Raw genomic sequence first — 23,406 nt, forward strand, 5'->3', positions numbered from 1 at the left:
TTGATTTCGACGAAAACAATGCGCCATAATACCAGGTAAAATTCATGGAAACGGATTCTGTATTAAATTTTTAATACTTATTATTATATTTAGTTGATGAATAGCACACTGTGGAATGTCATAGCAAGACGTTTATTCATATTGTGTAGAGATTACAGGTTCGATACCAGCTCTATCGCAACTTGAATCTCATTTACATGCGTGATTTTTGACTACATGAAATATCTTGAAAACGGCTAAAAATATGAATATTTTGTTAAAATCAATCAATTTATTTTTTGATGAGGAAAAAAAAGAGATTTTATCCTTTTTATGATAAACGCAAATATTTCTATTTTTACGGCCATTTTCAATAAGTTGCGAATAACTAGCTATTAGAAAATGGGAATCAAGTTGTGGTAGAGTGGAGTTTGAACCTCGAACATGTGTTCCGTGAGTCAGCGACACTAGCTACTGGACCACAACTCGATGCAATATTTTGTTTTATTATAAAACATGCATTTAATTATTATTAGAGATTTTCTGCTTTATAAGATATTGTTTTTTTGTAGGTTCATCGTATCTACTAACTGGTCTATTAATCCACGTAACACATATCTACTTATTAAAACGAACAACAATTTAACTTCATCGAGAAATTTTTGCTTTAATTAAAATTTATTAAAAATTTTCAGAGTTTCGAGGTGCCCAGTTTTATTTTAAATACGAGTAAGAAATACGTAAATTTTAAAGTCGAATAAAATTCTAACACAACCGACGGCTTTCAATCCAAACGGCGATATGCAGTGGCTAAATGCTACTCTATTACCATATAAGAGGATCTGTCTGTAAAATAACTGCCATGATAAGTAATTAATTTTGTTGTTATATATTTTCCATTTGTTTTACTATTGTTCTTTTTATTAGTGTACATATCGAGATTCGAAAAGAAACGCCTTTGTAATACCTCGATAAATACATACAGACGAAAGTTAAGCATACCGTCTTAGTAATTGTCAATGGTCATATAAAAATCGTGTTCGCCACTTTTTATTAACAGAAGCCTATTTTAAATAAAAATGAAATATTTTTGTACGTACTTATGTACGTGTGATGTCACCGAACTTCTCCTAAACGGATAACCTGTTTTACATGCGGTTTTCAGTGAAATGTAGATATTTGCGCTGCGCATATTCGTAAATATTAAAATTTAAAATCAAATCTGTAAAAAAAAGTCTATAAAAAAAAAGCATAAACCTTTTTAGCATCCACCTACCAGGGTTACATCTGACGAGAATGCATATACAAAATGGAACGATGTTGTTTTTATGTGTTTAAAAAAAGTTTGTTTTTGAATGTTTCCAAACAACATTCGCTTTTTATGGATCCCAATCAGATTCTTTCATTACATTCCTTATAATTTCTTCCCATTATTTCTTTTTACTGGATTTTTGGTGATACTAAAATAATATAAATTGACATTAAATACATTTTTGAAAATTGCATTCATGAACAAAGTGCACCCCTGATGGCGAGAAGAGCCGAGTTTGACATTTGAAAAAAGAATCCCAAATAAGAAAATTGATTATTTTATGTTTTGGATTCAACCATAAATACCAAGTATAAATTCAATATTTAAAAATTAATTTTGTTTAGTTTCGGAATTCAATCATTAAAAAAAACCTAGGTACATACCTACTTATCAATGAAAAGTCTTTATCCAAGCTAATAGCAGGCAAGCCAACGTTCCGGCAGGACAACCTCTCTCTGGTGTGCTAGTGTATTATATAAATGCATCAAATAAAAATAATACATTTTAAAAATTAATGCACAAATTACAAACGGTCTGGTCGGTAATGTGTTAAAACATTCTTGAATAACTTTAATTTATTTTTTTTCGACAAAAATGTCTGCATAATATATTTGTAACAGTTTAATTAATTTTTTTAAACTAATAGTTACTTTGCAAAAATCGTGTTTAATAAATAAGCTATCAATAAATGTCTTGTCCTTAATAAATGAAACACAATAAATCATTTTTGACGGCCATGTTTGTCACTGGCTGAACAAAATGTGCCAAAATGGCGGATTAAAATTTTAATCGGATATTTCGCTATCAGGAGCATTATTTAACGACTTTATTACCAAACTAGCTTGTTACATGCAAATGTGAATATGGAAATGTACAAATAATATGACTTGTTTGATATAAACGATCACTTTACATTCACAATTATACATTTGTTCGAACTTCCAAATTTCTAGGATCTTTCTACGTTTGAATTCTTTCGAATTGAAAATAGTCCCGAAATTGAAATATTTGATCAAATCATAAGAACGCAAATACATATTTATTTATTTTTTAAATGCAATAATTAAGAATAGTCTAGAAGGATCGTTGAATCATATTTGAATACATCGGACTGTGTCCAATAATTCCCTCACTCCAGCTTACATTCGCCGCGCGTATTCGTGAAGTCGTCAGGTAATGTTGCTTGATGGGAAAAAAAAAATAATAACACAAATGTAAGGTAAAAAAAGTAATTTGTTAATTTCTCTAAAATTTTATTGTGCACGCGGAAACACTGATTGACACAACAGAGTAGATAAGTAAAGGGTCATTTGATAAGAGTAATTGAATAAATGAACTTTAAACTTAGAATATAAAACAGATTTTATTTGACATAAAACGGATATTTTTGTATCATTTTAAATAATATTTGATATTTTAAAGATAATGTCGTTCAAATGTCCCCTACAGCGTTGTTTAATCCAAGGTCTAATTTTCATTAGTTCTTTAATTAGATGAGCAAAGTAGGGTAAAAAAAAATTCTACCCTGGCAACAGTTACGAAATTTCCATTTTGTTTTTTCGACAATCTGACAGATGGAAAAATAATTCAATTTTTAAGTAATGCATTTGTTATATACACATTCATTTACAAATTACAGATGAAATGTGATTGCATCCTGTTTCTTTAAGATCCTAGCAGTATTTCTGAACTTTAAAAGGACACAACACGGCATAGTTGAAATCAAATCAGGAGTTGCGTACTGAACGACGTCTACAATGAAACTAATTGATCAAAACGTAAACATACTCATTTATGAATAGTTGAGTCACCTTCTGTTTAAAGTGCGTATGCGGTTTCTGGAATATTCTTAATTCTGTAGTGCGAAGTACTTATAAAATACATAAAAAAAATCTAATCTAAAGTTTGAGAAAAAAAATATATGGATAAGATTAAACATTCAAGGTAAATTAATAAAGGTTTTATGCTGTTTTCTACTTTACATCAACAGTAAAAGCAAATCCATAGAATTTCCCTATACATATTTAAAGCTTTTTTAAAGACCAAGGGTTCTCCTGTAGGTTTAGTTCATAAGTAGACCAAACAATTTTAGGCCAGATTCAAGGTTACCGATGTAGTCCACAGGGTTGCCAATCAGGGAGCTAAGCTAGTCATATAGCCAGAATCACATACTCTATATTGACTTAAAAGTACTAAAATGATGATCGACAGAGGCAGAAGAAGTGTCGGCATGCCTCAGGCAACGTGGTCTGACATAAAACGGGTTGCGGGAAGTGGTTCGCTTAAGATAGAGAGATATAAAAAATCTAAAGACGGGAGGCTGTGTTCACTATAGGACACGAGAGGGCTGATGATAATTATCTTGGACTACTTGACATAATGTCCCATTTCATATAGATATTGCTGCTACTAATTATGCGATTAATTTGCCTATTCCAAGATTGCACAGTCTAGGGAACCATATCAATTGTATTGTCATTTTTTACATCAGCCAAATTAAGTTTAAACTTGCTATTAGAGAAATAGTTTTGGATTCTGACGGCTGTTAAACTAGTTATGTTCATTTGTAAAAAGAGAAAAAGAAATGTGTAATTAAATAAATGTCAAATATATTTATAAACGTAAGACTAGATATTTGTTTTTTTTTCTAGTTTTTAAAATTTTAATTGATTTATTTTTAAAATTTTTTAATATATAATTTTTTAAAAAGGTTAAGTGTATGTTTCTTTTTATATATTTTTTAAAACGGTCAAGAACCCCTGAGCTCTTATCAGGAAACAGTTAGTATTATACATAGGGCATTCAATATACATTGCAACAACACCAACAAATCAATGATTTAATATTTTTGCTATTTCGAATAAACCGCGTTATCTTTATTATTATTATTATTTTTTATTATTTTTTTACCTTAATATGTTAAGCATTAAAATTCCAAATTTATTATATAAAACAGTCTATAAAAGAACTGTGCAATATGTATAGATATATTGTTATTATATTATTTCATAATTTTGTAATAGAACACTGCTATGTTAAATGTATTTATGTTTATGTTTGTAAAAGGCATTTGTGCCGTGTACACACTAATAAATAAAATGATAGAAATATATAGATTAATCTGATATAAGCGTAAAAATCAACAAATGGAAAATTCTAAGAAATTTGTACGTTTGGCGAATGGCATACGTACACAGTATTAAAAGTTATCACTTGAACCAGAGAATACCAGGTCGCAATCCCTGTAAGCGCCTAAACTTCTATATTCCATTCTCAAATAAGTTCACTATTTAAGGTTATGTATATAAAGCAATGATAAATAAATCCACTTTATCTTTGTCTGTAGAAGAACAAAAATAAAAAAATGATAAAAATTAACGGAATTTAATTTTAAACGGGAGTTGAAGTTTAGTGAGACAAAGAAAAATAGTTTTTATGATGCAAATATGAATTTAATTATTACAAATGAATAATTCATATTAAAAAATCTATGAATCATCTATACGGCCAGATTTATCGGTTTTGTTTCAAATAAAAACATTTATTTTGGTACTGATCCTGCATAATAAAAAGGCTCAATAAATTTAAACGTTTGCCTGTCAATCACTAACGTCAGTTCATATTATCTTTATATCGTACGATAAGTGAGGCGTTAATATATTTAGTTAGATGTATATCTTACAGTCTTATATTGCTCCTATAAAGTTTATCTGATTCTTTTAGACACTGCTTTTATGTACATATATCGACTATTGAAACGGTATTACAAATAATTAAAAGTTTTGTTTTATTTCAAATCACTTTTGATTTAAGAATAATAATAAGGCGGCCTCCGCAGTGTAATGGTTACGACACTTGACTCACGTACTGAAGAATCCGGGGTCGATTCCCGGTGAGAACACAATGCAGAAATAATCTTGAATATATTTTCTATCCGCAGAATTGACTATATTCTGAAAATATTTTTGGCTGATAAAACTGGGTGCTTTTTTGGATTTTTGGATTACCCTTGTTTCCATAAGAAACAATTCATTAAAAAGGCAAAAAAATTGAAGACACGCCAAGAAATCTTTAGTGCGTAGAAAAATAACTGCTCTAGTATCATAACTGAGGGAATACGGGAATACGTTTGTATAAAGAAAAGTAAGTGTGAGATGGCGCGCTGCGGCGTTTCTTCTTAATAAAATAATGACGATTTCAATTTATGTTGGTTTAATGTTCATTATCAACATCAAGTATTTTCAATTTTTGGGTCAAATAATTGAATTAGGTAACCAAACAACACATAACTAAACTTTTTTTATGACAAAATCATGCATCACGATTTTTAACGAGGTTAATTTTCATACTTTAACGAATAAATGTTAAGTGGTAAACGCAAAAATAGTTTAGTAATTAATTATATATGGAGGGAGAGAATCACGGGAGAACATATAAGAAAAAACGATATATTACATCTAAATGTTATTAAATATTTATATATAACCACTTACCGACTTTTCTATGTCTACCGGTTTTGAGGCGTACCCGTTTCTTCGTCAGGACACCAATTAAACCAACATGCAAACCAACATGCAAAACCCACTATACACCTTCACCATAGTTGTTGCACAAAAATAAAAAACCAACACGACATGCATTTTGATAAGCACATACACTTTAATAAGCATATGCACTGATAAGGACAAACATGAACTGATTAAATAATGAAAATATTCTTTTGTTCGAGAATTAATGAAAAAATTAGAGGGGATGGAGGGAGAGGATATGCTCAATAGATTTTATAGGGTGACCATTACAGTGGAACACCGTATAAAGGACTATATTATAAGTTTGTTTGATTATTGATCAAGGGAACATTATTTTTTAAAGCTTTCTTAATGTAAAATATTTCCATAATATTTACTTTTAACTCTTCAATTATTTTTGAAAAGAGAATACAAAAATCAAGACATTCATAAGGCTTTTGACCTGTTTTGGCTGGTTTAAGTGGCCACGTTACACACGGTGTAACATTCACCTTTCTACCCATGTTTAAATTTCCACATTTTCTCAACTCTTCTATTTGTTGACTTTTATGAAGTAAAAAAACTAAAACCTTTATCATGTGGGTGAGATTCATCTAACTGAACCAATTTACTTACTAGGTAATGCCTGAAAACAATTTTCTAATTTTTGAACTTCTTAAAGTTAGTTTAATCAACAGTGTGTAAAGTGGCTACTCAAACCAGCCAATGACAAGTCAAAAGCTATGTAAATGCCTGGACTTCCATGTTTCATGCTATTCTCGTGTCGGCGGTGTCTCGACCCTTAAGTATCTACAATACGTGTAACTCCAAATGTTTTGATTCAGGAAAAATAGCTGCAAAAAACCAGCCCCTAAATAATTGGCTGATAAAAAAAGACAATCGAGAAATTGTAAAAACAAGTACTTATTTGTAATGTTTAATTTATAACTGTACATTTGCTAAACTAATACGGTAGGTAGGAGAACTAAAGAAAGCAGAATTAGTTTTGTGCATTGCTAAGAAAATTGTTTTTTTTTCTTGTCCTTATATTGAATTTGAATGCACTAAGTTTTGTAATGGTTTTTGAAAATAAAAGCTGTCACAGTGATTCATGTCCGTGACAACAGTATTTTATCTAAATTGAGAATTCGAAGTGGCAATGACTTGCAAAATTGCTACCAATGCATCGCCATTTAAGTTAGATCAGCATGCAATTACTTTTTTAATGCCGTATCGACGTATCGTTTATTACTATTATCATTTGCATTAAACTAAGAAAATCGAGCTCACACTTGTAAAACAATTATACTCATTGAGTAAAGTGCGTCGGGTAGACAGAAATAATTTGTAAATTCTTCAATCGCAAGACTGCGTCGGCTCGGAAACGAGTATGAAGAAATTTTCGAAAAGTTTCGATTTTCATTGTCAATTTTTGGGGTAAATTTTTTTGAGGCTCCGAAATAAAAATTACTAACATTATCCAAATGCTGTCAAAATCAATCAGACTTTTTCTTTTTTGTATTTTTGAAAATAGTAGGATCTAATAACATGTATTTACTTAATTATACTAAAATAAAGCAACGAATGTATAAACAATATAGAAAATAAATTAACTATTAATTCAAATAATAGATTAAAAGAATATTTTTTTATAAACTTTTACAATTAATTTTTTGTTAATTTTTTAAAATAATAAATATTTTAAACCACCTTACCGGGTAAGCTTTTTTAAAAAGAAGATTTTTATATTTATAACGTGTGCAGTATACAATATATTATAAAATAAACAAATGCGAATGAAGAAAGAAATGCAAATAAAATTTCAAAAAAATAATAATTTGCCTCTAGCACAAAATGGATAACCTGACCCAATACGTTTTTCCATAATAAGGTTGTTATTTTTTGCATTGGTAATTATTTTTTAATGTTATATCTTCCGATTTAATTATATATTCTGTAATTTTTATATTTTAATCTCTATTTATTTTAAGTAACTTTATATTTTTGAAAACAATGAAAAATATGAACAAAACAAGAAGATAGTGGGAAAGAAAGTAAGGAGATTAATAAGGACGTAGAGAACGAATGAAGGAAAGTAGGAGCGGAAAATTACATTAGATGTGATGACAAGAAATAGAAAGCAAAAAGAAACAAAACGTCTAATTAATCTCTGTTATTCTGAATAAAAGCTATTAGTTCTCTTCTGTACCTTTTCTATGTAGTGTAAAATTTATAAGAACTGTTAAAATTTTTGTTATATGTTTCACATATACGAGGGATGGTAGAATGTTTTTGATGATCAGTTTTAATGTAAGGAAAATAGAAAATATCAGATAGTCTATTTGATCTGGAGGAGACACTTTTTGTTATAAAAAATAAATAAAATACACGTCACACATTAGATTGGAGTCTATTGGCGTGGAAAAGAGAACAATCTCTCTAGTATTCTCCTTTTATAGCGTTCTGACAACGCCCTCTATTGGCGGTCTTGCACATTGCGCGATGCTCGGGTGTAGCACACACAAAAACTGAAAAAATATTATTTTTGCGGATCCTATTACATTATGCTTTAAAGCTTACGAAACATAATCATAACAGTAATTCTGCAGCGGGAACAAGCCCATGTTGGCCGCAGGCATGATCATTCCGAAGTCTGATCTGGTCACTGATGATGTTTATCTTGTCCCCAGGTAGTACTGGTGCGAGGCCACTTCCTGTCCTTTCTCCCCCTCTGCAGCAGGAACGAGCCCGTGTTCCTGGCTGCATGCTCTCCCGTCGCCATGCCGGAGACCAGGGAATGTGTGGTGCAAGGAGCAACTAACGTATTCACTACCATTCATTCTATGGATATGAAAATCAAGCACATCGACAAAAAGTAAGTTATCGGAATTGTTGTTGAATTATTTAAGGATTACTCATTTTATGTATTTAGTATTAAAAAACTATCTGTTACAAATACTCATCTGGAAGGTAATTACAATAAGAATATTAAAAAAGCAATATTTCCACAATGACGGTACAGGTGATGATAAATTATTTCAAGAGATAACAGTGATATATTATTAACCCCGGGTCATCCAGCTCTGACAGTTGAAAAAAACATCAAAGGCCCCATATAGAAATGCAACCTAAGTTGAAACAAACACAGTACTCACCCCACTCAAACGTATAGCTTGTATGCTTATTTTTGGTACATATTATATTGTATTTAATTACTTTATTTATAATTTTTAAAAATAAAATCGACTTGGTATTAAAAAAAAACCTTTTCCACATCGTGGTGTAGTAGTTAGCGTATTTGGCTTCCGTGGATGAGGTTAACATTAACTTCTATACATTTATCTGCAATAAGTTATTCGATTTCACTGTACAGTACATGTCATCTTAAAATTGGTTTTTAAAATTGGTCACATGGTTTATTTTGGAATTTTCCACTTAGAATGAATGCCCGATGAAAGGAACGGCCGATCAAAAAAAAAATATTACAGCAATAATAATCATTAATTTTATTTTCGTATATTTCATATTGAAATATTTAATTCAAAAAATGCTTATTGTATGTACTATGATTTGGCACCGAAATTGACCCCTATTTACCAACATTCATGGGAGATGCCACAACCCCATAATTATTTGTTTTGTAAATCAATGTGTAAAACCTAACCCTCGGTAAAAAACAAAAATAAAAATATCTAATAAATTAAAAGGTCGCTCCATAAGAGCATTCATCATCATCATCATTCCATTTCCGCAGGCTTATAGTCATAGGGTGCTGCATTAGTACATTATTCGCAGCGTATCTTTATGAAAATAAAAAGATCAGTCTTACGTTTCAGTTGCCAGTCCAGAGACTATGAAATATTTTAGTTCATAAACACCTGTAAAAATAAGTATTTAATGTTAACCATATCGAGAATTGAACCCGAGACCTTTTACCAGGTAGGCAAATGCACTGACTACTACACCAAGAGGTCGACATAAGTATTATGGGTATTCCTTTATTTTACTTGGATGTTCATGTCCAATGAACGCAAGTCTCGCTATTAAACACACTATTGCAGCCATCGGTAGCCTAAAAAAATACATAAATATGTATTTTTGAATGTGTTTGTTTGCCTCAACTTAAGTTGCGTTAGTTATCTGCCCACTAAAATTCTCAAAAATCATGTTCAAGTGAGCACTTTTATCTTTAATTGTGATTTTTGTTGTAGCTTAAATCGTTAATAAAATATCTATGGCTTTCTTAACTTCAAGTGAATAAATTCAACAAAACGTCAATCTTGTCATAAAAATGTCAAGAACGTGTTATAAGTTTTTTGCCCGCTTTTTACACTAATAATAATATTGCCAAATCACTATTTAATTCTAAGTCAAAAACAGAGCTGCTAAACAAGAGTGGCATTTACCAGATATCATGCGAATGCAAAAAAGTCTATATTGGACAAACAGCGCGAAATCTTAAAACTAGGCTAAACGAACACCGCCGTTGCCTGACCAATAATAATTTCTCGGAATTCGCGAATCATATAATAGACAGTAACCACTCATTTCATAATCACACCTTAAAACTCCTGCACCAAGTAAATAACAAAGGCAGTAATATGAATAATTTAGAAATTATAGAAATTCACAAAAATTTAAATTCTGAAAACAATCTAATTAATAATCACACATTCAACCACCCCTCGCCTTTATTGACTATGTTCCCTTTGCGACCACCCTCACCGCACTCACCCTCTTAGACCCGCGTCTGTTAACACTCTCTTAGCCGAGCGATGTCTTCCCACACATTAAATCTTAGACTTACTTATTGCAACTTCCACTTATGTGCTAAATTTTAAGAAATAAATTCGACTTAATGTTTTGCCCATGTTTTCATATCTGTACTTAAGATAACCATCCATTCATATGCCAACACCTTAGATAAGAATAAAAACCCCCTGCTCTAAGTTTCACTGATTAATCTGTTTATTTTTTGTTTAGATTCAATGACATTGTGAACAATATTCTGTGTTTATTATATTAGTTTTATATCACCCGTCGATGGGAGGAGTGCTCTCCCGAAACTATAGTTGTGTTCTTGTAAAAGAATAAAATTGTGTAACACTGATAACAAAGTTTTATTTTCATAATAATTTTTAACTCCCGTTTAAATTGAGAAATATGTAGTTTACTAATATGAATAATTTCTCAATAAATACAGACGATTGATTGACCTTATTTGTTACCTCATATTTCAATTTGGAGTTAGAGAAATTAACCAGAGCTTTTTTTCAACTACATTATAAGTTTGTTTCGAAAGTATAAATTCCGATTTCAAATCATGTATGCGGAATATTTAAATAAAAGTGATTATTTTAATTAAGTTATAAAATAACGTGCCATCAATCTTTATATTTTAATTTGATGATTAAATATGAAATGATTAAACACTACATTTTTTTTAAAGCACCTCGCTATATATGCAACGAATACCCAGCATTGATTACAGAGGTTTTAAAAGTAATTTAATTTTATAGCTCGTTTTGTAAAAAAAAGAGGTCACCTGGCTTAATTGCGTACCTACGCGTTCATACAAATATTCGTGACCTTTTATTTTAATGCACGTTCATATTTATTTAGTTCATTGGGTACTGTTTTTATGTACGTTATACCCAATTTTGAAATAAAAATGGTTCAGCCTCAGGTTGAAAAGAAAATTATTATCTGAAATAGATTTATAGGTATCTGAATAATATTTTTATTACTTGTGACCTCATGAGTCTCACCCAACCGCAATGAAGGTCTCGGCTTTTTTACTTGAAGATAATCAACACGTGGAAAATTGAGAAAGTATAGATGACCAAAAAGCAAAATGGTGAATGCTACTCTTGTGTGTAAAGTGATTAACTTAATTTAGTCAATGATGAATTCTACGTTCTTCAAAAGTCTAAAATCCCATTTTCTCCTTTTTCCGCTGACAACATATTTTTCAGATATTATTTTATATGATTTCATATATGTAAAATACAAACAGATTTATAGGGTAAACGTTTAAACATAGAGAATATTAAAAAAAAATGGCGCCTGCCATCCAATAACATGTATTCCACATGATAGTAATAAAATAAAGCAACGGTTTAAACTATATCAAAAATAAAATAATGAGTTACATTAATATTAATTCAAATAAAAGAAATAGGAACAAATCAAAGAAATAGTGGAAAGAAAAAAAGACGGAAAGGGATGATGAGTTCAGAAGGATGAATAAATGAAAGGAGCGTGAAATTTTTGATTTGATGACGAGAAATAAAGAGCAAAAACACTAAAAAGAACACAAAACGTATTTTCTCATTTATTCAGAATCAAGCGTGTTAGTTCTCTTTTATACCTTATATGGAGTGTCAAATATATCAAGACTGTTAAAATAATTGATAAATGTTTTACAAAATTAAAAAAAAAACATGTACTTTTTATGAAATTTATTAATAAAAATTAAATGAATACGGTGCATGGTTGAATATTTCCGATAATTTGTTTTAATGTTGGAAATATGTAAAATATCCGATCATCTAATTGGTTGGTTGGAGGAGACACGATAATAAAAAGATTAATTAGTTATGGGGAATCAAACTTATTATTTGCAATTTTGTGAAGCAGGATCCAGGTCAAATGTATGATCTGAAATTAAAAGTGGCAGATATTATTTATGATAAGGAAACATAGACTCCTAACTTGCTTTACAATCTCCTCATCTTTAATTTTTTTTTATTGAAGACTTGTAATGATATTAATTTATTTATGTTAACTTATTACAAGTTCAATTAAAAAGAGCTATTTAATTATTTTTTTCCAAAACTTTTATTGGCCGGTTGAAATAAATTTTTGTTTTGTAGTCTCCCATTGTACCAAAAATCTCATACAAAAAGTTAAACACATAGAATAGATAACTTAGCATCAATAGGATGTGTGACTTGTCCTTGTTTTAGGCACCAAAATTAAGGTACCAGAAATAAAATATATCACTTCGCAGTACCACTATGAAATGAACGAAGTTTTTTATTTTTTAATATAAAAAAAATTATATTGCCAAAATGTTTATTGCCTGGATTTTATCGTCAATAGAGTTTATCAAAGTTGAACAATATTTGACAGAAAAGAAGATCATTTTTGAGACCGGGAATGTGGGAGTGAAGGCTTTGCATGGTATTCACGTTTATTTATTTATAAACGGCCGTAATCTATTTGTACAAATTGTATAACATAGTTTAAATACGTATATGTATTAAGTTTATAAATATTACATACCTATTAAGATGCATACGTAGGTGTTAAGATACGTTACCATGAACAAATTGAATTTAACGCATTTATAAACATATTATTTTTGGTTCATTGATTATTGTTGTTATGTCAGTAGACCTGTTATTGGATGGTTAATTCTGTAAACGTTGGGACATCCATATTTCAAAAATAAAATCTTTGAATTTTCGAAATTATAACAAAGATTAGAAGAACATTTAGAATTAAATGTTCCGTTTTAAAATTATTATTATTATTTTATTTATCTTGATCTGCTCGTATAATTATTATATAATTAATTTTATATTGATTTACAGTGGAGAATGGTATCTTGGATGGGAAAAGTCTGAACTGCAAGGTGTTTCATGGTATCAACTTTTACACTGGGAGTGTATGCGAGAGGCGCAATCCAAACATAGATTAAGTAAGAAAAAAAATATTCATTAGTTTGACATCATATAATTATTTTTGATGTAATTATTCAAACGTATTTAAATTATTTTAGTTACTCAGTCAGAGCAAGAAAGATCGTGTATTCTGTTACTGAGACTCCAAAAACAATCCGGAGAATGGTTATGGGTTCATTCCGTTTTACAAGTTAAAGATAACATGGAAAATAACCAACAACCCGTTATTGTCTGCACAAACCAAGTTTTAAGGTAATAATTTAATATTATAATACAAGTTACTCAAAGACACTGTGAGAAACATTGATATCTTGGCGGACTTGTTAAGCATTTTCAACAGGAAGGTTTTGGTGTTTTTGTTGTCCCACACCACATTTTATTTTTTGAACTAACCTGCTTTTCACGTTTAAGGCGTTTTTTTAAAATATTTTTATTTATTTTTTGATAAATAAATTTGAAATGAATAACATAAAATAAAATGAACAAAACTGGCATCTGAAGTGTCAGACTGATTATCTTACATTTCCTGTTGCAAAAATGATTTGAATACGATGCAATTGGAGTACTAGTACAAAGCTCTATGGGTGTGGGTGCGGATAATGAAACTATAAAAAATAATTATAATCTTTGAAACATACCTTAGTAGGTACTAGGTACTAGTGTACAATTAAAGCAGATTTCCTACTTATCGCTATGAAAAGTTCGACCGAGACTTTGATAGTGGCCGAAATTTGTGAAAGCTCGTATTACGTAAGTCAGAAGAGGATACGAGGTCTTGCTTAAAATCTTGTGTAATGTCTTGTACAATAATTCTTGCGCCAAATCTCGGAATATTTTTTTGGTTCTTTTATATAAGGCAGTTTCTGAGATTAAAAATTATGTGTAGGCCATGACAGGGAAAGAGCAGTTTACAGTTGACAAAACGAGATATCTTGTGACTACTGACAGAGCTACTCACAACTAACTATATATTGCGGGGTAATTAATACAACTTAGTCGCGATTGTCATTGGCGAAGTGTCACAGGCAACAACAAATACGCATTGACAGTTGTTATCAGCATTACAGCCGCGGCAAGTGCGCGCACATATACGAGCGCAGATCTTAGTCTAATATTTGTTGAAAAATAGTTCGTGTTCTAATTTTTCGAGTCTGACAACAAATTTAACCCAATTTTCGTATTACATGACACAATATTCATAACGTCAAATCTTGCACAAGATCTAGTACCATTTTCTGATTCATGTAATACGAGCGTAAAGCAGGAAACAATACAATTTTGGTTTGTTCAAATTTGTCAGGAAGGTTGGGTTTTAGATGAATATTAGAAAATAAAAATGAATTATCATTTTGCAAAGATCATGGATTATTTTTTTTGCAGTGAAAGCGAGGCTTCAATCATGTTAGCAAACTCCTGGCTGTATCATTACTACAGCGTACAAAGCAAGCTCCAGTACGGGTTAGCCTACGACACCCAAGTACCTAACTACTACCATCCTTCCCTCTCCAATTTCTCACCTTCTCCCTACACTATCAACCAGGAGTCTCCTTACTCCCAGCACTCCAACGATGATATGGTGCACCATCACATGGTAAACGGATCTGACCAGCACGGGACCGAGGTTCAGGGTATCCATCCTTCGAGGCAGGGTACTCCGGGGGTATTGAGACATGGCGTTCATCACATGAACCAGGGGTTTGGGTTTGAGCTCTCCATGGTGGAGCGAGGTCCAGTGGACTATTCGAGACACTCTTCTTCCTATACGCCGAACAGCCACGAAAGGTTTGTCAAATTCAAATATTTATATTTCCGCCATTTTTTTGTCAAAGAGTGGTGAATTAAATTGTAAGGTACGATGTCAAAAGTGTGTGAAAGGGTCAACATGAAACATACGAATGTCGCCAGTGGCGTGCGAGCGAAAGAACGTACGTACATATAGTCGCATGAGGTATCTATCACCTCTTTATCTACTTCTATGGAAGAATGGCGTGATTTTCGTAGTAAGAGATGTGTTAGCCAAACCAGATTTAATTTAGTTTTTTCCAATTAAAAGTACTATGATTTAAATAAAGCCTGTCGATAGTATTTTTTCTAACAGAAGATGATGCAAAAATAATTTAGCAATGATTCAAATTTAGCTTTTGATTTAACAGTGCAGAAGATAAAATATTTCGGACTTATAACAAAATAAAATATTTATAATAAAATGAAGTTTAATATAAGTAATATAAAATTAAATAAAATAAATTAAAACAAAATAAAATAAAATAAAATAATATTTTTAAAAAAAATAAAATAAAAAAAAAAAATAAAAAAAATATATTAAAAAAATAAAATTATTATGATAAAATTTTAAAAAGTAATGAAAAGAAACCAAATAAAAACAATTTAATTGAATAAAATTAAATACAATAAAATGAAAATAATAAATATACGTGAAAAAAACAATGTTAATAAACTAAAATATAAAAAAAACCAAGTTAATTTTTAGTTTAGAAAAGCCCCAATAAATTTATTGTTTTTTTTAAAACTGTTTAATATAAACTTATTTTCATTTTTTTAAAGGACCCTTTCCTTAAATTAAAGAACTGTTATAAAAAAGCTGAATATTTTCGCAAATTTGACTCTCCTGGTATTAAATTAAATAGTACGTAGTCAAATTTTGATTCAAGATGATAAACGATGATGTAATATTATATATATCTCGTAAAACCGTATGTTTGTGAAGGTAATGGCTTATCTTATAGATAATTTTTAAAAAAAACAAAGTAAATTTTATTGAAATACCGTAAACAAAATTTTAAAATATTTTTTAGGTTTATTTTGATTTTGTGAAGTGTAGAGATAAACAGAAATACAAGACAGTAACATTGAAATAAGCAATTTAATAAAACAGCAAATTAATAATTTAGTAAAAGAGCAAGCAAGTTAACAAAATAAATGTATTTATAAAAATCCACAGGGATGTTGTAAATAGTAAAAAGAGAAAAGGTTTTTTGTAACAAAAACGACTTTGTTGTGTGCTATAGGTATAGTGGACTATTATAAACAGCGCAATTTTTGTGAACTCACCTCAAGGGTGTGGAAAATAAATATTAACAACACGTCTTGCAGCTATTGAGCGCATGGATGGTTGGGATTCTATTTCCTTGTTTTTTAAGTATTATATAATCGATTTTAGTAACGGACAGCAGCTGGATTCCAGATTGTCTTGCATATGTATACGTGTGTCAATGCAAGCACGTTTATTGGAAATGGATGAATTTTTTTTTTTAATGTTAAAAATAAAAACCATGCATTTAAACAACAACATTATTGATAAAATGTTAATTAATATTTTACCAAGAGGGAAATATCATATACTACAAATACTGATAAAAATATATGAAATCTATTTAGAATACTTAATTGTATTTCCAAAATAAATTTGGAGAAATGTTTTCATACATAAATGTAAAAAAATAAAAATACGTTGTTGGAAAAATGACATGTGTTTGGCCTTGGTTGTTGTGACGTCAAGATTCATAATATTGTTCAAAACAATTTTTAATGGCCAAAAACAAATAAACATGAATCGTGGCGTATTAGGGACATGGCCAATGGAATGACTATTTTTGCGGGAATTCAAAATTACCAATTTAAAAGTATTTTTCATGCTACTTATAATAAGAAAAGAATTGTATTTCATAGACCTTCATTACTTTAAAAATGTAAAAAAAGTGATATTTCCCTATTGCAAGATACAAAACCTTCCTTGAGAAAGGATGACGATTCATTTGTAGTTAAGATAAGAGATTAGTTTACAGAGTTCCTTAGAGTTATATTTGTATTACTATTATAGTATGAATATTTTAACGAGTATAACACGTGGCCCCAGGAGGTCTAAATACATCACAGCATATTGATGGTTTAGCAAACAAATTGTTGGGAGAATCATTTTTTATTACCTCACAAACAAATAATGACGAAAATGTGACAGGCGGGATGATTTATTTATTGTTTGAAGATGCTTATTTATATTCATAACGTTCACATCACCTTCGACAGGTATACGCAACCTTTTCTAGCAACAGCGTGTAATTAATATTTTTAATTAACCATGGGGTGTACATGCATTACGTTTTGTTGGTAGATACATTATTAGCACTTTCATATAAGCTTTAATTTCATACGACTTTACTGAAAAACAAACACGTCCCACAAATTAATGAAAGACAATGTTTACTAGAATTAAATCAATATCCTGTAATAGTGTAATGGCTTCACCCATCAAAACTTAGTTCAAACTTCTTTGAATCTTTAATTGATTTCATTATCAAGCACAGTTATTTGCTACTATTAAAAAGTGTAATGGTCAGCGCGTTTGCCTGCCACGCAATGGGTCTCGGGTTCGATTCCCGACATGGTTGACATGAAATATTTATCTAAAAGAGTATTTTCACAATACAATATTTCACAGTCCCTGGACTGGTACCTGAATCGTACGATAGATCATCTTACCTTCATGTAACAAAAATGATCCAGATACGCAGCGATTGGTGAACCAATGAAGTGCCCTATGCACCATTCGATGCGGAAAGGGAATGATAATGATGATAATTAAAATGGGAGTTTTGGAAAATAAGTGTATCGATGAATAGAACGCAAACATAATATTAATGCTTTTACAAAAAATCAATGTAGGTATTTTCTAAAAAATACTACGAGTATATTATAATTTTTTTATTTAAAAAAATATGAAAATGCATTTTTGCATTTTATAATTAAATTTTATTTCAAAAAGTTGGTTTAAAAGTAGACAATACAATAGATAAGACAATATTGTCTTGTACCAGTTTCGCGACCAGCCTCAACCATACAGGTTAGAATGCTGGGACAATACGAAAATTTGGACACAGCTCACACGCAAAAATAATTATTGAATGGCGTTTTTTTACGATTAGGTTTACGAAAAATCCTATTTATTTTGTACAAAGCTGTTTTTAAATTGTTGAAAAATGAACTAGGTATTTATTTTCTGCCTCTATTTTCTGCAGAAAAATACGAGGGAGCGATGCGCACGCGTCGTGCGAATTGCTATCGTCACAAAGTTCTGTATATGCGTTTCGTTACAACTATCTCACTCTAGTGCCATCACACTTATATTTTGCTCGCATTTGCGCTACATCGAATGAGTGAACTTTGCGACTCTAAGTCTAAGTGGTAATTATTCTGAATATAACAAGCGTCCAGAGTAGGCAATGAAAATATAAAAGTACTGTGACAGAAAGTTAAAAAGGTTAGATGGTTTTGAGGTTTTATGTTTGTGAAGTATTTTGATGTTTTGAATGATAAATAATGTCAATGAATGATATTTTGAAGAAAATTTTTGCAACACAGAAGGAAAAATTTTTTAGAAGATAATTCTTAGGGAGGAAATCCAGCCAGTCTACAAACATTTGGACACACTCAAAACATTGTTGAATCAACTAACTGGTAAAAAAAGAAGCATAAAATTGGAAAATTGTTTTTAGGCGTTAGCGAGTAGGTGAATTGGTTGAGCCGGATGAATCTCACCCAGATGATAAAAGTTTCAGTTCTTCTACTTCATAAAAGTCAACATTAAAAGCATCCACCACATACCCAAATCCGTTTTAAAGACTAAATGTCTTTCTTTGAATTCACTCAAACAAGCGAGCATATTTTCAAAATTAAAAATTAATTATATTTCTTCTTCTACCAACCAAATTCAGTAACGAAAAGCGCGAACAAATATTTACATTTACAACTTTCAATGTCCTTTTCACTGTCGCTCTAAAACCTTCATCGTCTACACGGTAGAGACAAGGAGAAAAATAAATAAATATACAAATCCCTCACCCAGTTCAAACTCTTTTATGTTGACGGTGATAGGAAACGTTAGTTACTACCCTCTGGAGCACCAGAACGCCCCCAGGTGACACTCAAGGCCGATCACCGGCAACGCACCCAAAAGCGGCAGACTTACCCAAAGGCTTCTGACAAAAATCAACAGATGGAAGAGTTGAGAAAATGTGGATGTTTAAACATAAACAGAATAGTGAATGTTGCACAGTGTGACAAATGGTCACTTAAACCAGCCACTGACAAATCATGAGCTCGGTAAACGCCTGGACTCCCATATTCCCTTCTCAAAAATGTTTCCCCCTATGTTGCAAAAATTTAGATTTCTATGATTATTATTTATATTTTTGGTATGTTCACTGCTTGTACATACTATAGAAATATTGTGTCATTATTCTCCTTATCACTTTGAGTTGCTGATAACACCTGGGAATACAATATAACCTTTATTTACTAGGAATAACAAAAACAATATAGGAATAAAACAGTTGTCCTTCTATCTGCTAGTAAATAACTAATTTCAATCTTCTGTTTCGACTTAACGCTTTTATAAATTCTAACATTTTTTAAATTGCCATAAATCTTTGCAAAATAATTTAATGCGTTAATGATTCCGATTCGATGTTTTTAATTAATTGACTCTTTAAACTAACACTTGTAAATTAGGAAACTGGAATTTGAGTAATAATTTATTAAGTGTTTGCATATATCTGTTTTGATTTATCAGTTTATCTTTAGTACAACCGCGAATATTTTTTGTTGCAAAAAAAAAACACGCAGTATAGGTACCAATTTTTTTAGACAGAACGTAAAATAAAGTGAGATAAAAACACGATAATAGTTTTTTAATGTAAACTGTTTTACCGTGGGAACATTTTCAAATAAGAAAATAAATACCTAATAGTGTTTAAAGTTCATCTGTTATTTAAATGATTTATTTCTGATTTTACGATTTCAGATTTTTTAAATAAACCACTTCAATTTTGTGTTTAATCACTTTTAAGATACCGTTAGGTATATTGCATGGTTTTTTAAAAAAATCATTGGCCCTCTCTAGAGTATGAAAAACGTCAAAAATCCATCAATATGTTGTTATGTGATTGACGGATAGTTATTTTCACTAGTGAGAATGTATGTTATCACCGTTCGCTTAATATTCATTACCGTGCCAAGCGCTTGATGATTTTATTATTTTTTATCAGACGCCTTATATGAGAAAATGCTTGCATATGATTAAAAGGTAATATATTGAGCCGTGTTTTTTAAGAGTTTCTCAGATGCTCCGAGAACTTTCTTCGAACATTGCCAGAGGAAAAAATCTTCACGAATAAATTTCGTTTTGTATCACGTCGCTTTTATTAAATTTGCAGAATTACAGTAATTGTACCTAAGACGAAAAATAAATTGATTGGGCACGATTATTTAAAGATGCGTCGAAGACACCTGTAAGCGTTAATTGATTTAAAAAACCCATTTCATAGAGTCAGACTAACTTAAGTAGGTGATCGGCCAGTTTTAGCTTTAACTTTTGTTCATACAATATAGAAATTGAAATAAGAAATCTATTTAAACCCGGGCCCGCACTGCTTCAGTAATTAGCACTGGTCGAACTATAGTTTTTAACTTGAAGTGTATGTTTGGTAATGCAATAGGAATAGCGGCCTTAATTTAAAAATGTAATCACAAACGTGCTCCTAAATCGAAATTATTACGACAAAGTATATATTAATTGAATGAGTTTTTTTAAAACTTTTTTAAACAGATATGTTCCGCAGTCTGAAATGAGACAGAGCGACACAAGAGATGGCGAACCGATTCCCAGCATCAGGCATCATCGGAAACGGAAGAGCTCTGAATCTCTTACAAAACTAGAGCCTTTACAGATATCATCGGCTAAACAATCACACGTTATCGTGGACGGTGGCGGTGGAACGCTGCTTGCTTTGACTCACTCTGGTGAAAGGCATCGATATCCCTGCAAACCAGGATTAGAAGACCCGGCTGATTTTATTGACCGTTGGAATCCAAGTCCACCATGGTCAGACACAGCCCTGCAAAAAGTACCACAAGCGTACCAAGAAGTAAGTTACATCTCCACAGCCCCTCTTACGCCTACCGGAACTCCCGGCGCTTTGACAGGATACGGAAGCTTACCGAACACCTTCACTTTCGATTGGCTTCCGGAGCACTACGCAAGTCATATAAATGCTCCGCAGCCAGTTCTGCATATTATTTGTAGAGACGAAGAGTACGTGAATCCTGAAAGACCTAAGCTTGCACAAACCGCTGTAGTGGAGACACCAACGCTTCAACAAGCGAGCAACCCAGAAAATAACGTCGAAGCTTCGTAACATAAACTTAATTTAAAAAAAATATAAAAAAATGGAGATTCCTCAAGTGCAAATAAAAATCAATCATTTTGATTTCTACAAGGTATTAATAAAATGTTTAAAGTATTCAAATTATGTGACCTAAAAATAATATTCGTAAAATGTATGATAATATAACACATACCATAGAATCACAATCTTGCACGTACTGCATAGATAAATGTTATCTTTTTATTGCTCATAAAAATAATTTATTATTGTAAATAGTTAATGGAAAATAAATACCTAAAATATTATAAGTATTAATAAATAATAATAACACACTTTGTAAAAATATCAAAATTATAAAATGTTTATTTAAAAATAAAAAATATTTTTTCCAACAAATAAATTATAATTTTGTCGTTAAATATAAATTAGCGATCTCATAAGATAGTAAAAGTAATATGCCTTTATAAATTGTAACCTTATTTTATAACTTCATTGTTTTAATGTTTTCCTAGTCAAATAAAAAGAAATATTTACATTTCAAATCATGCATACTCTTTATTTTCTAAAAATTAAGTTGAGCAGTAGGTATTCGCAGAACGTCATTTTTTCTCAACATTTATAAACATAAAGAAAGTGTTATAAGAAAAAAGGTTAGTATTATTATAATAGTGTTTCGACTCAAAACTGACTTTCAAGTGAGTCAGAAAATTGAAAGATATAAGTTGTTCATGGGTGTAATTAACCCTACATATTAATTTTCAATGAAACTGTTTTTTGTTCCTCAAGTGTTTTTTTTTGTATTTAAACTCATATTCAAAATAAAAAAAAACAACTATTCAAATTAAGATCCCCAAAATTTATGAATGAAAAAGAATCGTTTTTCACGATTAATAAAAAATGATTTTTTTAAAACTAATTTCATTGAAGATCTTCCTGGATTATTTAAATAGAAAACAACGACTTTGTTATGTAATGGCGGTTATTTAAATAATTAATTTGTATAAAATCTCGTAGTTAATATAATAAAAATAAAAACGAATAAGTTTAAACTTAATTGCTGTTGTTTATAATTGTTCGTTACTACGATTAAGTTAAAATTGTAAAATTCAAATTTATGTAACCAAAAATTAGTCAGGATTCGTTGTTTCAGTATGTGAATTTAATAATGTTGTCACTATAATTAATTAGTAATATTACTAGATTTATGTAAATTATGATTTTCCCACGTACTGTAGATGTATTTATTTATATAAATATTTATAATTGTATTCAATACTTAAGGATGAAATATTTGATTGTTTATTGAAATAAAATGATGTAAAAATAGTTTGTTTTTTATTTTAATATAAAATGTGTATTTTCTGTATGTTTGATGCCAAAATATATTTATAGTTTACCTTTTTTTAATTTTTCTACTATTTTTTTGAAATGATCAAAGACCATGAAAATAAAGTAAATTTAAAAGAAATATTGATCTTGGCCGCACTTAGTCAAAAAATGCCTGAGATAAAATGTAAAATTCAAAATAAATTAACGTAATTGAAAAAAAAAATATTTCAAAAATTACTAACTATTAAAGGATACAAAAAAATAGCAATAAAATATTGAAAATACACCCCTTGCTGTATTATCAAAAAGGTAAAAAATGCAAGTAGAAAAATTTGTGTATCTGAAAAGCACGTTTTCAAGAGATAGAAGAAAAGCAAAAAGTTTCGAAAGGAGAGTAAATGCGAACA

The 23,406-nt window shown here is 30.3% G+C and overlaps 1 protein-coding gene across 2 annotated transcripts in view; it reads left to right on the plus strand.

The window, feature by feature from the left end:
* LOC148276294 (uncharacterized) overlaps positions 1 to 21,828 on the plus strand; it is a 56,250-nt gene extending 34,422 nt beyond the window's left edge. For both annotated transcript variants that reach the window (XM_088234471.1, XM_088234470.1), the window contains exons 6-10: positions 8,490 to 8,674; positions 13,398 to 13,504; positions 13,586 to 13,739; positions 14,868 to 15,269; positions 21,112 to 21,828. In XM_088234471.1, coding sequence (XP_088090597.1) covers positions 8,490 to 8,674; positions 13,398 to 13,504; positions 13,586 to 13,739; positions 14,868 to 15,269; positions 21,112 to 21,700 — 1,437 coding nt within the window. In that variant the 3' untranslated portion in view covers positions 21,701 to 21,828. The remainder of the gene's footprint in view (positions 1 to 8,489; positions 8,675 to 13,397; positions 13,505 to 13,585; positions 13,740 to 14,867; positions 15,270 to 21,111) is intronic.
* The last annotated feature ends 1,578 nt before the right edge of the window (positions 21,829 to 23,406 follow it).

The sequence above is a fragment of the Micrasema longulum genome, unplaced genomic scaffold, assembly GCF_059751315.1.
Source record: "Micrasema longulum isolate JH-2025_06_02 unplaced genomic scaffold, ASM5975131v1 h1tg001246l, whole genome shotgun sequence".
Classification (NCBI taxonomy): Eukaryota; Metazoa; Arthropoda; class Insecta; order Trichoptera; family Brachycentridae; genus Micrasema; species Micrasema longulum.